The following is a 16,867-nucleotide window of genomic DNA, read 5'->3' as shown; positions in this document are numbered from 1 at the left end:
TCAGCGACAACTTGTGTGTGAAATTGAGAGAAAGAGAGAGTGTGTGTATGTCAAACAGCATGAAAGTGATATTGCCATTACCCTAAACGCTTTACAACCCCACGCCCCCCGTTCCGAAATGACTCAGGTGCGGCGGGAGAGAGAGAGGAAAGCCCCCATTTGCGTAATTTTCGCACTCGGCTGTTGATTTATTGCCCCCTGCGTTTTATGTAAGCCAGCCGCACGTTTACAGCGCCCGCGCAGACACAAACAGACACACACATACAATCGTACACACACACACGCACCCACACACACCTGTGCAAACGACATCACTTGACTGTCAATCCCTTCATTGATCTTTCCACTGCGCTTTGAACAGCGCAGGAGCCCATATATCCTTAATTGTGGTCTTAAAAGGCGAATCAAAGACACAGAGGCTTCAAAGTGCAGAGATCTTGTAAGGGGATCAGGCAATAACAACCAGAAGAGGGGAATATACCTGTTTGAACTGAAAGCTCAGATAATACCCCGACACTTGACACTTAAGGGCTTCAGAAGCTGTTGATTCTTTATGTAAATGAGCGAGTTTGATATGCATATACATCTGTTTATTGATCATAACTTTGAACATACTGATTTGGCCATATAGGCTATTTGTCTAACTGTTGGTCATATGCAAGAAAACCTATTGAACTCATAGCAGACTTAAGGTTTTTAATTAAATTATTCTTTTATTTAAAAAAACCCATAACATCTTAGCATTGGGTATTTTGAATCAGACAAATGTAAAATAGAAGATAACAAATTGGTGGTTGTCAAATATGGGATTTGTAGGCCTACTTATTTGCACAGTATTGCATTCATTCATGCCACATATATTTTCTTCTCATCTGCGTTGCCTGGGGGTCAAACCGCAGTTTATACATGGTTGATTTAGACTATGGTCGTGGCACAGGGGCCCGTGTTGCAGCCTATATGGCATTGATTTTGGCAGCCAGCTATACAGACACGCACACGCGCGAACAAACGCACGCGCACACACAGCTGCCCCCTCCCCCGGGAGTCCCGTTGATAAATGAGTTGAAGGTGCAGAGGTGTTTGTGTGAGCGTGTGGTCGCTGCGCAGGTCATTTTGTACTCGTGTCGATTTCTTCAGCATGACAGGAAGACAGAGGAATAATGGAACAACGACGTGTTTTATTTTATTTCATTTTATTGCATTTGAGCGGTTGTGCTTGCCATTTTATGAGTGGGAATCTGTGCGTGTGGTGTGCGCCCCCTCCTTTCCCTCTCTTCATTATTATTTATGACCAGTGGAAAAAAAAATTAAAAAGAACTTTTTTAAAGGCGACAAGATCGATCAGTATCGCCTCCAGGCTGATCAGGTCCTGATGCATTGGATATCGATCTGGCCACTATGAAGATGTCAACTGCAATGCCATATTTCCACGCAGACTTACAAGGTGTAAGTAAACAGTTCCCGTGGTCACATTTGCTTTAAAATATATTTTCTGTTTACTGCCCTGTTTGTGACATGGGACACGGAGTGAAGCCAACCATTTAGCTACCATAGCAGTCATGGAGGAGGAGGAGGCCCCTAGGGTTATGCCCCTCACACACACACACACACACACACACACACACACACACACACACACAAAGAAATTACAACCTAATCGAATGTCTGGGTAATGGAATAACTGAATAAGTAGCCTAGAGGTTATTAATGCAAGTGGTTCCAAACATGGGTCTAGGGAACTCCAGGGGTCCTTGAAAGCAGCATTCACAAGCTCCCTATCAAAATTGAGATTTTTTAAAATTCCATCATTATTTAATTTTTATGCCACTTAAAGTTTTACTCAACTCGTTTTTAATGACTCTAGTTAGGCCTGGTGTTGAAAAAAACGAAGCTTTTATACCTTATTGGACAAACTGTTATCAAATAAGGTGGTGCCAGATTTATGCAATAGTCAGTATTGAATCCTTGTCAAAGGTTTAACACCTTTGTACAAGTCAAAATTGTGGAAATCCAAGTTCTGGGAATTTTTTCCTACAGGTCAGTTGTCAGGTTAGCTAAAAATTTCCATTTCCACTATTCAACCAATTAGGGAGTCCATTGTTAGAATTAATCACCATAATAATCTTGTTTGGATTGTGATTGAATTAAAAATCAAAGGGACAAATCAAGGGCTTAATAGCTATATTAAACCCTTTAAAGGGTTTATTTGTACCAAGTGGTTTTAATATTCATTGTTTGATCTTTTTTCAACTGTTGGCTAAATGGAGCTCATAGGTTAAAGTGATCCACCGTGCTTCATGTGTGAACAGGTGACAGGCCCATCTATTAGACTTCTCTCCTTTATTCTCCCACCATCAAAGTCACCAGAAAAGCCCCATCAGGTTAACATTAGTCTTACATGTAAAAACTTAAATGAAGAGTTCATCTTTGATATTTGTTTGATATCTGCTCTCCTTTAGCTCCTTTGATGCTGAACTTCCCACTGGAAATCTGATACCACACTGACCCTCAATGAAAAGTGAAGATTGATTGATCATTGGTCATTTATAATTTCCCCACATGTAAACTGAGATGTCTGAGAAGTTTATCTCAAAACTGATTTGTGAGACATGTGAGCAATTAGACTTTTAACAAATTTCAATGTAAATCACAGCATGCAGTTTCTTGTGGGAGTGTAAGCCTGGCCATTTGTGGAAGTACATTTACGTAAATACAAGTTGCTTCTTTTTACTTGAGTATTCCTATGATACTTCTATTACACTACTATTCTTCTACTATCATGTTGATTGTATCATTTACTCCTGTAAAAAAGTTGTGTTGTATCAACTTTAGAGCAATTTTATATGAGTTTTATGTTACTGAATTTGATTTCAACATTTGTTCTGATAACGGTAACAGTACAGTTGTGAAATCTTTAGATCACATAAAAAACACATAAACATAAACATTGTGTTTATTAAATATTTTTAATGCATGTGTGTGCATAACTTGCATACTTCAACCAAATACTTGATTGTGATTGTTGCAGTTTCTGAGATAGAAGTATGTTTATAGCAGTAGAAACAACTACAATTCTAACACAGTTGGGAAGCTTTGTAAAACGTAAGTAAAACACATTGCAACAAATTCAGAATTAAAAGTGAATATTTACAATACAAACATCGAACAAAAATATGTTATGTCATTATGTCACAAAGGAGTAGCACATGATCATACTCTGTTTTATTTATGTTTTAAACAACATCCAATCTTTTTTGGAATTTGGTTGTATATAGTATATATTTTCATAGTATGTCTTAAGGCACAAGAGACCATTGTTTTTTCCTAACATGTAGGCCTAACTGAGTCTGTTGTAAAAACCAGGAGTCCCATGTGCTAAAGATAAGTAGCCTATTATAAGTAAAACTCACTTTTTCAGCTGAACAGTTTGACTGATTTTGAAAATGTCTTAAAAGTTGTGCTTTGGCAAGCCAAGAGAACACCTCCAAATATGTTTAACTAAATATTTTTAACTGCAGGTGTGCATAAGAATGGCATGGCACCTGCAATGAACATGACGAAGTATTTATGCATGTTTATGACTTGTCATTCTAGGTGCCTTTTAGTCAATTTACATTTACATTACATTTACATTTAGTCATTTAGCAGACGCTTTTATCCAAAGCGACTTACAGGAAAAAAGGGGAACAATCAAGGTATAGTGCAATAAGAGGCATTAGTGCAGCAATAAGTGCCAGTGACAATTCTTTAAGGAGTAGAATTGTCGTGTGGTGCTAGGAGAGAAGATGCTCTCTTCAGGAGTTTTTTAACTTTGTGTAAAGAAGGATGGGTTAAATGCAGAGGTTGAATTTCCCCATTGTGGGATTAATAAAAAAGTAATTAATAATTAAAGGTAGAGAGGGACGCCCCTGTTCTGGTAGGGGCTCTGGTGGTCAATTATTTCATTATTAATGGGTTTAGGGTTAATTGACTGAATGACACTTAAGGACAACAATCATGCACATTCATAAAAAATTATTCGTGTTCATGACAGGCGTCATAATGACAGTGTCAAGTCTGTCATATGCACACCCCTTCAAATAAAGTGTTAGGCTACCTAATGTTGACGGTTTCCAGTCAGTTTACACGTTAAATTCTACTCATAAACTGGGTGAATAGTGAGTTCAATGTTTATCTTCGACGACATTCTTGTTTATAATTGACTGCAGTTCAAATGAATCACTCACTCTCACTCACTGAAGCATCAAATCCTCTCCACTCTGTGGGACTTTGTCCTCAGCCTCAGCATCAAGTGTCCGCACGTCTCGCGATGAAACGCGATAGTTCTGTGCTGACCGCAAAGTTATAATCACAGCAGCAGCTCAGCGACAGCAGCAGCAACAACAGCAGCAATGGCCGCTTTCCGCAGAGTGGCAGCGCTGGCCGGTAAGCTAAACCTCTGGTCGGCGGCGAGAAACGAGCTCGTCGGTGGTCAGATGGTCAGTGCAGGAAGGACACGGAGGTGTCTGGCCGTCGGGATGTGTCTTGCATCGGGAAGCGCCGTGGCGCTTTACTTCTACAACGATGTGAGGAGCGACAGAGCCAGGAAGAGGATGGGGAGTCACAGCATCAACGGGCTGCTGCCGTCCATCCCGACTGTTGAAGCTAAAGAGAAGGTAGGACTGATACTGGCGCTGCCTTTTATAACAACAAGGCTGTAGTAGCACGTAGCGACATGGTAGCTCGTTGGCAGAAAATATGTCCAGTGTTGACACAGCGGCCTCGGTGTACAGGACTGTGTAACGTTAGCCTAAAAACGACCACTGAGAGGAAAGGCAGAGAGGGCTCAGTGTTTTCACATCTTCTTCCGCTAAAGTTAGACCCACGGAGGCCCGGGTAGACGGGCCTACTTGTGTTTTGTATCCATGGTGTGGGCGGCAGTTTATATGTTTTCCACACGGGCGTTTAAACTGTGTCATTTATTCCCAAAACGCCCAATGGAAACAGTTTGTCAATGTTTGGCTGCAGGACGATGTGCGCGCGCAGATGCAGGAGTGGCGCTCTCCGCTCGAGCTGGTGCTGAAATGACAACACATGAGGATGTTACTGTCAGCAAGACAGCTATGCGAGGATGTTTATATCAGTGAGACAGATGTGTGAGGATGTTACTGTCAGACAGACACGTGGAAGATGTTACTGTCAGTGAGACAGCTGTGTGAGGATGTTAATGTCAGACAGACAGATGTGTGAGGATGTTACTGTCAGACAGACAGCTGTGTGAGGATGTTACTGTCAAACAGATGTGTGAGGATGTTAATGTCAGACAGACAGATTTGTGAGGATGTTACTGTCAGACAGACATGTGGAAGATGTTACTGTCAGTGAGACAGCTGTGTGAGGATGTTACTGTCAGACAGACAGCTGTGTGAGGATGTTACTGTCAGACAGACAGCTGTGTGAGGATGTTACTGTCAGACAGACAGCTGTGTGAGGATGTTACTGTCAGATAGACAGCTGTGTGAGGATGTTACTGTCAGACAGACAGATGTGTGAGGATGTTAATGTCAGACAGACAGATGTGTAAGGATGTTACTGTCAGTGAGACAGCTGTGTGAGGATGTTACTGTCAGTCATCAAACTACACATCAACATTTAAATTCAGGAGTAACACTTTAAGGTAGAAGAATTGCTACTAGATTCTACAAGGTCCTTATTATTTAATGGCTTAGTTCAGTAGTTTACAATTAAAATTGAATACTGTTTATAAAATAAACAGATCATAAATCATAATTTCCACTAACTATTTTCCAGTTGTTGAAGAAGTACTCAGATTCTTTAGCTCGTTACACATATTTAAAACACTCCATTATAGTTAGGTACAGGTGGTTTGTAATTGACTTTTATCAGCAAAATCCATCAAAAAATTTCATTCAAATATTAAAACTACACGTGAGGCAGTAGGGAGCTTTTCAGAAGTTCGTAGAGTTTTTATTATTGACACAAAAAGTTACTATGCATACTATGAAGGATTTCCCTAAAACATTATGTGACAATAGGTTTAATAAGGTACTGCTTCAGCCTACATCTTTTAATCACTGTTTTTTCATTTAATCATTTAATTATTCATTATTGTTTGGCTGAGGATGCACTTTAAATGATTTATTTTAAGTTAAAGTTGGGGAGCAAATTTAGTTTTGGCATCATGGGGCAAAAATTACAAAATAACATTTAAACAAATTGTTATTCAAGAGGTCTGAGAGAAAACCAGACTTCTGCACCTCCTCAGGGCTCTTTTCAGGTTTTAGGAAAATATAGCCTGTGGCAGGAGACTTGCCAATCACAGGTCAGTTCAGAGAGAGGGCACCTGATTCTTTAGCCTTCTCAACCAAAGGGGCTGCAGCTAACTCAAGGCTAAACTATAAGCTAAGGGAGAATTTATTGACAGCCATCCACGTACAGTGCAGTACAGTATGTAGAGGGACGAAATTGTGCAAGGGAGGGGACATGTACTAATTTTTGAAAACAGTCGGGAGAACTGCTGGTCTGCTGGAGTTAGCCTTTAGCTAATGTATAATGAAGGTCTCAAAAGGTCTTACAGACAACTGACTAGAGCTTTTCTTTGAGAGCAGCTTTAATAATGTATAAAAGCCAATTCCTAAATACCAGCAATATCAGATGTCTGTAGTTCTATCAACTTTTATAATCAAAGTGCACCATATTTAATGGCCCCAGAGTGTCCGCTCCATTAATGTACACCCCTTAGTGAGCTTTGGTTACAATTATCACAAGGCTAAACTATTATCACATGGATGATGAGATCTCTGTGGAAGACAAGGTTGGGCCGGTGATCACTGTATATATATATATATATATATATATATATATATATATCCATCTATGAAAAACTGTGAAAAGTTACCATAATATATTCCATATGTCATAAAGACTATGAACTTAACAGGGACACCAGATGTTGATTAAACATGTACCTGGGACACTAAAATAATGGCTGTTTTTTTGTAGATATTCTGAAATGAACAGAAACCTGTGATTTGTTGGAAGGTAGTGAATTAATCTAAAGCTTGTGGCAAAATGGCCATCAGTGTGTATGAAGTGTATGCTGACAGGTTTGGGCGACATGTTAAAAATTCCCAACAGCCCACCGTCATCCCAGCAGCTGCTGATTGCAGATATATTCATGCAGGTGTGCTGACCATTAAATCAGTTAAATAAAATTACCAAAATTGCTCCAAAAACAGAAACCCACAACCATAGGCTAGATTGTCTAAACTGCCAGGGATAGACGATGCCCTGTGATGGAGGAGGATTAGCCAGTTTACAAGCAGGAGAGTTGATAAGAAGAAAACCAGAATACCTGACTGGGGAACGAGTTGGCTAAATAACCACGCAACTTGGGAATAGGATAGCTCCAGTGGGAGAAGCACAGCCATCTGGTTCCCTGTAGGTAAAGGTAGCCTATAAGGACTCTGAAGAATAAAGCTTTTTAACTAACCTGCAGGGAAACATACGTTCTTACATGCTTGAAAACAAGACTTTGTTTCTGTCATAAAACAAGAAAACCATACTGCCAGGAAACATGAGTGGGTCAGCTGATGCTGAATTTGGGAGACTTAAAAGCTAGATGTGCTTGCTCTGGGGAACAGAAGCACGAGATGGACAGGACAAGACTTGGCTCAAGTCAGCTAAGACCTCAGAAAATTATTCTGTCTGGATTCTGAATTACTGCATACAGAGTGATATCTGATTGGGTGATTGGCAGTCTGCATACTAGAGAATGAGGAGACAATGACAAGGCTAGGCACAGACGGACGAAGGACCTCTTGTTAATGTTTTGGCAGCTCAGCCTTGGTTAAGAAAAGCCAAGCAGCTTGGATAGTGTTAGTCTCAGAGGCACATACTCTGAACACTCCAAGAGGATGAAGAGTGAAGCATCTTCATCATTGATCTTTGCCACTAAAGAGACAAGTTTAAAATCAGACTTGTATCACAACTGAGAAAAACTGCAACTTCCTCTTCATAATTGTATAACAATTAAGGAATGGAGCTGAAAAACAGTGTTAGCGATTTCTGACACTTATGACCCAAGAGCTGGGATTTTAGCTGGCTGGATTGTACTTTAATCTCACTAAACTGAAATAGTTAAATTTCATGTCAGGAGGGAACACAGATGTTTAAGGACAGTTTGGAGATGGACTAAAAGCTGCAGCTGTGAATGGAGAACACTGGATTTCCTGAGGGAAAAACACCTGGAGCATCTGCTATGCAGTCAGGAGACCAGACGACAGAAACATGACTACATGACATCATTACTACACAAGAACACAGTGTACCACACTAAATATCATTTCAAATCAGTGCAATTTAATTATTTTCTTCCCCATGGAGCTTCCATTACTTTTTACATCATGTTGTGCAGCATGCCATGTGAACCTAGCTGCCTCTGCAGAACTTTATAAACTTCATTTATTAGTGAGAGTCAAAGCCATGGGCGTCTGTGCTCTTACACTTGATTACAGTGCATTCCTATGAAGCCGAGCACTCATCTCCTATTCATGCCTTCAAAAGCCCCCTTGGTGAAGGCAGCATCAAAGCTTTATGAATGAATCTGTGTGCTCATTAGCATGTTAGCTGAGCAGGAACCTCGGTGCGCTGGGCCCTGCGGCCAAACAGGTTTAAATTTGGAAACCTCTCTGCTAATTACACAGCTTCATGCGGCACAATCTGTTGGCGTAGCAGCTCTCCTACTCTGCAGCTAATCAAGTTGAAGCCCTGGCTCCTCACAGAGAGAGAGAGATGCTAATCAAGTAGAAAGTAGTGACAAAGTATTTGTGTGTGTGTGCATGTGTGTGCCCCTGTTCTCCTGTTATTGTACTGCGCCAAAGGTGCTGACTGTTTATAATCTCAGAGAGCTAAATGGAGAGAGTTGATGCCAAGAATAGATGGATCTCCTCATTATAGAAGTTCAAAAGCAGTGAAGAGGCACTTACAGTTTAGATTCTGCTGTCTGTGTGAGAGAGTTTTCTCTTCATAGATGGGAAGTCACATTCAGACTTTATTATTGGGGCAAATGAACGCCTACCATTCTGAGGAATATTTAAATCTGCTGGTTAAATCTTAAAAGTACATTTTTACATGTGCCTTGGTTCTATCCTACACTTCACATCACTAAATATGTACATATTGTCAGTAATGTGATTATATTGAAATTTCTAAAAAATATTCCTTTGATTCCTTCGTCTCTGCTGGTCCCCACCACTTCAAAAATATTCAGCTAATCAAGAGGGCAAAACAGTGAATAACTATTGTTTTGTTTTGCACTTTGTTATTTGCAGGCACGTCCGTTTGACTTTGAGGACGGAGATGTGTACATGTCGTCCCATGAGCATCGTTTTCGGATGTTCAGCTCTGTGGAGTATGAAGGCCAGCTGTACATGACTCCGCAGAATTTCATCGAATCAGTCACCATGAGTGAACCCAGAAGTAGGTTTCACCGACTCACAAATAAGCTCACGCTGTTGGGTTCAAAACTTTGGCACAAAATTAAATATGTTGTTTAATAAAAATGAATGGGGTGTGTACGTCCACATTTGACTTACCGAAAGTAGATCATTATTGCTGTTCAGGACCATGCTTTGGTGACCTAAAGTCTTTTAACTTCAGCTGGAAAACGTCTCAAGATAAGTTTGAGAGAAATTACATTCCATTTTTGCATTCAAGCCATTGCAGTTTGATGTATTTATTTTTTATGGCCAGTGTCGCTTTTTATGCCTGGCTTACTCCTCCATCCTGCTGTTTCACTGTCCTATAATATCAATTTAACGAAACATTTGAGTGCTGGTCGGATCCAAGTAGTAGTTTCTATGCTTGTAGACTAATAGTTTGTAATAATTTAATATTATATGTGTGTTTTATGTACTTTTGAGAACTCACTAAATGTGATGTGTCATATATCTGGAGACCTCCTCAAATCTAAAATTAATGTACAAATATGAATGTCATTGCCAGGTGTAAAATAGATCCTTAAAAGAAAAAAAGACTGAAACCAAGTTTTAAAACACTTTACTGGGTTTAAACACGCCTTTGCCATTTCTGTCAGCCTGCTGCCAGTCGTAACAGATTAGCCCTGGCCAGCCAGCCTCAAAGCAGATGGCTTTACAGCTATTGTTTAGTCTGAGGTTAATGTTAGTCAGACACACACACACACACACACACTTGTCCACAACTTGTCCACATTCCAGTTGCTCACAGTCACTCTTCATCTTAACCAGTAAATATCTAAACCAGACACTTTTAACTTTGTGACAACTGGTTTAAAAATGCTCTTACAAGTTGAGGTTATCTCAAACAGCCGTCTAAGAGAGCTACCATTCCTCTCCTCAGCGGGCATATGATTGTATTGCGTGCAAACTGTGCACCTGTGTGTGTGTGTTTACATCTACCCTGGCCCACTGACATATGATACAGCCGCACATACCCTCTCAGCAGCCGACATCCTCTAATGCCCCCTTTGAAGTTGAATTAGATGAACTTTGTTGTATAAAACAGAACAAAAGTAGTATGTGCTTTTACGGGGACATTCCAAATACTACAAAGACAAGCATGGGGCACTTTAGACGGTACAAATGGGCCTGTGATGATGACAGTGTATATACAGTGAGTGTGTCTGTGTGAGTTGGTGTGTGTGTACGCGTGTGTGTGTTGTGACTGTACCCGGCACATTAAGACCCATTTCTAGATCATACAGATGCTATCTGACCAAGCCCACCCAAACTCTCTTCTCCTCTTTCCCTTCTCCTTCTCTCCTCTTTTGTCTCGTTCCCTGGCAGACAAGAGGCCCTGGAGGTCCCTGGCCAAACAGGTGGGAGACACACTCTTAATGCTTCTTTCTTATGCTGTCGCAGGCATCTGTTGCATGTCTCATCTGTTGGAGACTTTGCAAAGTTAAATCCTAATTTTGCAAGATTGTTGAAGGTTTTGCATGTCAAGTAGCATTAATGCATGATTGTACGTCATTATTAGTTAAATTGCCACTATGTGTTAGGAAAAAAACAGGTGAAGGAAGCTTTAAGTGACCTCCACACTGCATTTAACACGGGATGCTGTGCCTGCCTGAAGTCTTTTTGATTGCATTAGTGGACAAAACACAAAATGGGAGCTGTACAGCATAGAGATGATAAAAAGAGAGAAAAGGGCAAATTTTTCATTCATCTGTCCTGAATTTCTGAAATTTCTGGGGGTCAAATTTAGTCCTGGTTTTTACAGTGTGATATACAGTGGCTCAATAGCAACACTTAATTGTGTTACCCTCTTACTTTGAAATGAATTAAATCTACTTTCTTGTTCATTCATTTTAAATGTACATGACAATGAGAGAACACATATATGGGAAAGTGCACCCTATGATCCTTTCATTCGGCACACATCAGGTGCTTTCCTTCCATAATAATGCAACTTTGTTGTTGTCACTGGGACTGATGTTAATGTTAAGGTGTTGCCATTAAGTACACAGGAAAATAAAGGAATCAGTTTTTTTCACTACTTTATAGGGGGAAATCTTGATACAATTTTAAAGGTACCCTGTGAAATTTTCTTACAAACAAACAGTTATGTTTACATTGAGTGTGAGGCACAATACATGTGAATGCATTTCCTTCCTCAGAAAACATGGTCAATTATGTTTCAATATTAAAAACCTCCATGTTTTTACATCTATGTTTACATGATTGGCGATTTTCTAAGTCAGTAAGTAAGTAAGTAAGTAAGTAAGAAAGTAAATAAGTAAGTAAGTAAGGTTTATTAATATAGCACAAAGTGCTTTACAGAAGATAAAAATAAATACATAAGATAGGGGAACATAAGACAATTAAAACACAGTTAAAACACAATTTAAACACAAAACAAATAATTAAAAAATAATATGTACAATGCATGGTGGTCATCCAAATGCCTGTCTAAAAAGATAGGTCTTAAGGTGATTTTTAAAATAGTCAAAAGAAATATCAGACCGTAGGGGAGAGGCAGAGAGTTCCAAAGTTTGGGTGCCACATATTGAAATGATCGATCACCACGTGTTTTCAGACGGGTACGTGGAACAGACAGAAGATGTCGTGTGTTTGACCTAAGAGACCGAGCTGACAGATATGGGTGAAGTAGTTCAATAATATATAGGGGAGCCTGACCATGCAATGCTCTATATGTGAGAGTAACAATATTAAACTGAATCCTGTATGCAACAGGGAGCCAGTGAAGAGACTTCAGGACACGGGTGATGTGGGAGCGTTTGTTTGAACCACTGAGTAATCTTGCGGCGGCATTCTGGATTGACTGAAGGCGGACATACTTAGTGAGGAGAAAAGTGAATTACAGAAATCAATACAAGATTAGATAAATGCAAGCTTTTGAAACTACAGATCTCAGTTGACTGATGTTTCTAAGATGGAAAAGGCAAGATCTGGTCAACTGTTTTATATGTTTGTCGAACAATGTAGACTGATCAAAAAACACCCCTAAGTTATGGAGGTTAGAGCGGACAGCAGAAGACAGAGGCCCAAGGGACTGAACAATTGTGGGGGTGACTGTGTCTGGAGCAACAACCAAAGCCTCAGTTTTATTGTCATTCTGTAGCAATGGCAGCTGTAGGAAATTTTTTGCCAACCAATTTCTAATAGCCTTAACACAGTCGAGAAGCCTCGACAACTTAAAAGTATCATTAGGTTTGAAAGAGAAGTGGAGCTGGATGTCATCCGTGTATAGATGTTATGCAATATTATGTCTTTTAATGATCTGACCCATGGGCAGTAGGTATAAGGAGAATAGCAGTCCCTTACTACCCTGTGTTACCTCCACCAGTGGAAAAGCGAGGCTTGCATGTTGTACACATTTGCATTATTACTCTCTGCGGTAGGCATTATGTTACCCACATGATCATTCTAGTAGAACTGGAGATACAAGCAGAACAGGAACCTGCTAATCAAACATTTCTCCAAACTGTGCCAGTGGTAAAGAGCTCCACAGATTGCCTATTTATAACTAGTTCGAAGGGTACAGCTTGTGTGGTTCAAGATTCAATTATGTATAATGTTTTTTTTCTTCTTTTTTCACTTGATTGCAGGAAAATAAGATTTTCGGTAGAACACAAGAATAATAGATAGTTTTGTTCTGAATCCTTTTCCTCTTTGCATGGCATGATACCCTCTCTCTCTGTTTCTTTCTCTGTTAATGTCATGGTTTGAAGTTTGAAACTGAAGGTTTGTAGGGGTGTGTGTCAGACAACTCATTTGTAATTTGTGTGTTTTTGTGCATGTGTCTCAGGAGCTGGAGAAGATTTTAACAGAAACTCCTCCAGTGTGGCGAGGATCCTCCAAACTGTTTCGCAACCTGAGAGAACGAGGTTGGAGAGTGCGCACACACATGCACGTACACACAAAAACGCCCATGGCAAAGTCACCCTGAGTACATTTGCACTCACTAATACAAATGCACACACAGGTAAATAACACTGATTTAGTTTTTATCAGAGTAGTCAGATAATAACAAGGTTAGTGAATGTCAGTGGATTAGGATTTGGAGTTTTTTAGTCATTTCAATATCATATATAGTATTATATATGTATAGTAGTAGTAGTATCATATATATATATATATATATATATATGTGTGTGTGTGTGTGTGTGTGTGTGTGTGATACAGCAATTTTGCAGTTTCAGTACAATCTTTGTGTGTATGAATACCAGGGCTTACCTGCTGAAGTGTGACTAAAAATCGCTTGTGAGTTTGTGTGTGTGTCACTGTAGGTGTCTCTAATCCGGGGTTGGAGCCATGCTGTCCTTCCTTTCAGCCAAACAACCTGCTGAAAAAAACTAAAAATAGACCTCTCCTCTCCTCTCCTCTCCTCTCCTCTCCTCTCCTCTCCTCTCCTCTCCTCTCCTCTCCTCTCCTCATATGGGAACAGAACAAATTATATAGCACCAAAATCAGAGTGAGAGAGCGAGAGTAGCTCCCCCTAATTAAAGCATTTGCTTCAGGAGTGTGTAACAGAGGTATCACACGTTCTGGGAGTGAGTCCCCATAGTGATAATTACACACACACATGCACACACTGGGAGATGCTAAATATAACATACCCTCTCTTCTTTTACCATGATAATGTTTACACCTTGTAACTAATGTGTATGAGAGTGTGTTACATTTACACGTCAGGGACCAGTATCCTGGAGCATTGCCCTCATCCTTTTTTTTTCTCTCCACCATCTGAGAGATGAAAAAAGTAAAGATGAAAAATTAAGAGAAAATTAAAAAAAAGACATGGCAAGAGGTAAAAAGGGTGTAGAGAAATGGAAGTGGACAAGAAAGAGACATGAGTAGTAAGAAGTGTAAAGATGACATGAAAAAGGAAATGGGGAGATGCAGAGAAATGTGTAGATAGAGTGTAAAGGAACAAATGTGTTGAGAAAAACACAAAATATAGGAAGGAATGAAAGAGACTAAAAAGGAGAGAAAGTCTGTAAACCTATACTAACTTTTCTTGGTAAGAATAAGACGTTGTAGTTACACACAGTGCATGTCTTTTCAAATAGCTGGTGGCATATTGCCAAGACCCCACACAAACACACACTGTCAGCATTCAACAATACCTCTCTATGTATACTTTTGTCATAACTTCTAAACCATTAATTTGTTAATTCATGCAATTTTTAAATTCCACTTTCTTATAACCTTGCACATATGTGTGTGCATGCTCTAGTGTCAGGACATGCTCACCTCTTCATACCATGAAGAGCGAGGACGGTTAAAATCCTTGGGATAGCTTTGGGTTTCTGAGAATGACAGAGCTATGTGTCAGACAAAGGAATGCATAGTGTTGCCTGAACATTTTGCGCTGTGTGTGTGTGTGTGTGTGTTGGGCTGTACAATATCTCAGTATTGGTTGGCCATGTGTTACCTGGCAGAGTACTGAGGTTCCAGTGTATTCAGCTCTGTGGTGAGTTCATTCTGGGCATTTACAGGACAGTCTACAATTCATAGTAAAGCCATGTTGTTAGCTGTCAGTCATATTAGTTCATAATATGATATTATCATATTATTATGATATAATATCATATCATATTAGTTAGTCCCATATCTTGTCTTCTTAAAGATCTTTATATTAGTCAGGAGCAGTTATTGATATGGCCTGCAAAGTCTATTGAGACATTGTATGTGATACTGGCTTATACAAATAATATATAAAAACTCTAATATATAGTGGTAAAACATTTTTATTCAATTTTGTTTAGACTGAGCATGAACTTTGACTGAAAGGTTTTCTCCTAATGATTATTACTAAAACCTTTATACCCAGTAGCATACCACTGAGAGTCTGTGAATATCAGCATGCAGAATGTATGTTAGAAACCTGAGTAGTTTCTGAGTGTATCTCGTGGTCTTTGCACAGCTCAGGCTACATGGGGAAAAGAGAATTCAGTTCCAAACCAGCTCCTCTGCACAAAGCAGTCGGGCATCAGGAAAACACAAGGCTCACACTTGTTTTAGCTGGTGTCATGTTCACCTACACACACATAGACACACACATGGGAAAGCAGTCTCCCGTAACACTCAAGCGAGTCACCCTGAACTATCTGAACGATCAGACATAAAGCGAAAAAGAGGGAGAGAGAGAAGAGATGGAGCTACAAAGATTCCTAAATGGGCCTGAGGCAAGAAAGGATCACCTCCTTAAACATTTTTCACTTGCTTATCCAAACACAGACACATACACACGCACACACCGCTACCAGCCAGTGTCTTAACTTTGGACACTTGTGGTGTAGAAAAAGAAACGGTGTGTGGCCAAATGGCTGTTGGCAGCTCAGCTCCAGAAGACACATTTTAAGATGCTATCTTCATGAAAGGAAGGATTATGTCTGTGTGTCAGGAGGCCGGCGGTCTTTGAACATCTGTAAACATTGTGTGTGTGTGTGTGTGTGTGTGTGTGTGTGTGTGTGTGTGTGTTTGTGTGTTAAATTTGACCTTTTCTTTAACTCTTTCTGTCTTGGTCTCATTACCAGGCATCATCTCATACACAGAGTACCTGTTCCTGCTCTGCATCCTGACAAGTGAGTCAATTCAGCCTCTCTACACGTCCTCCATCACATCATCTTTTACTTTTCTCATTCTATCTTTTGCTCACTGTACTATAGCAGTATTCTTTGGTTATTTTTGCGAGGTTAGCTAAGGAAGGTACAAGATGTGAACTACACAGGCCCACCCAGAACTTAACAAGAGGCCATTATGACACAAATTTGGTGGTTTTCCCCTTCCCCTAGGGGTAAGTTAGACAGAAATTGAGGGAGAGGCAGAAAGAAGGAGAAAAAAAACACTTTTACTTCTGACCTTTCAAAGCTTAAATATAGACAGGAATGTGAAGCTTATTCCTCAAAAAAATAAGAATTGCGCTCATTACTCATTAGAGAACAGCAGTTTACACAATTATTTTGCACTGTCTCTGTTTGCTTCAGTAGATCTGCACAGTGTCTGCAGTGCACTTATTTCAGATTAAGAAAATGTATTAACTAAATACATTTACAGGTAAACAGAAAACTAAACTTTGTAAACAGAAACTTATTAATGAAAAATAAATATAGTTTTAGTGGACTTGAAAACAGCATGCATCAGCAAACACAGTCGCATCTCCTTGATTTGTGTTTGAATACACATTTATAAACTTAAAAAAATAAATATAAAATGTGATTGTAAGTGGCCTTTCCTCGTGTAGGCTCAGTGAAATATTATAATATTCAATCCGCCCCAAAAGTGCAGGTTTCGCCCCGATGTCAATTAAGTCAAAATGGCATCGGCCCACCTAACCAGCTGACCGATTAATCAGTCTA

General features: G+C 39.7%; 1 protein-coding gene across 5 annotated transcripts in view; it reads left to right on the top strand.

Annotated features, from left to right (window-relative positions):
• The first annotated feature begins 3,833 nt into the window (after window positions 1-3,833).
• The window catches only part of micu3a (mitochondrial calcium uptake family, member 3a), a 34,189-nt gene continuing 21,155 nt past the window's right edge, over window positions 3,834-16,867 (top strand). The window contains exons 1-5 of one of the 5 annotated variants that reach the window (XR_009394662.1): window positions 3,834-4,655; window positions 9,333-9,480; window positions 10,827-10,858; window positions 13,312-13,390; window positions 16,046-16,093. Coding sequence is in view for 4 of the 5 variants with exons in the window: in XM_059336630.1 (XP_059192613.1) it covers window positions 4,392-4,655; window positions 9,333-9,480; window positions 10,827-10,858; window positions 13,312-13,390; window positions 16,046-16,093 (571 nt within the window). In the remaining variant the exon portion in view is untranslated. The remainder of the gene's footprint in view (window positions 4,656-9,332; window positions 9,481-10,826; window positions 10,859-13,311; window positions 13,391-16,045; window positions 16,094-16,867) is intronic. The other 4 variants (XM_059336630.1, XM_059336644.1, XM_059336637.1 and 1 more) reach the window with 4 other exon arrangements.

Source organism: Centropristis striata, chromosome 1 (assembly GCF_030273125.1).
Source record: "Centropristis striata isolate RG_2023a ecotype Rhode Island chromosome 1, C.striata_1.0, whole genome shotgun sequence".
In the NCBI taxonomy this organism is placed as follows: Eukaryota; Metazoa; Chordata; class Actinopteri; order Perciformes; family Serranidae; genus Centropristis; species Centropristis striata.
Note: the sequence above shows the minus strand (reverse complement) of the source record. Positions and strands in the feature narration are given on the sequence as shown.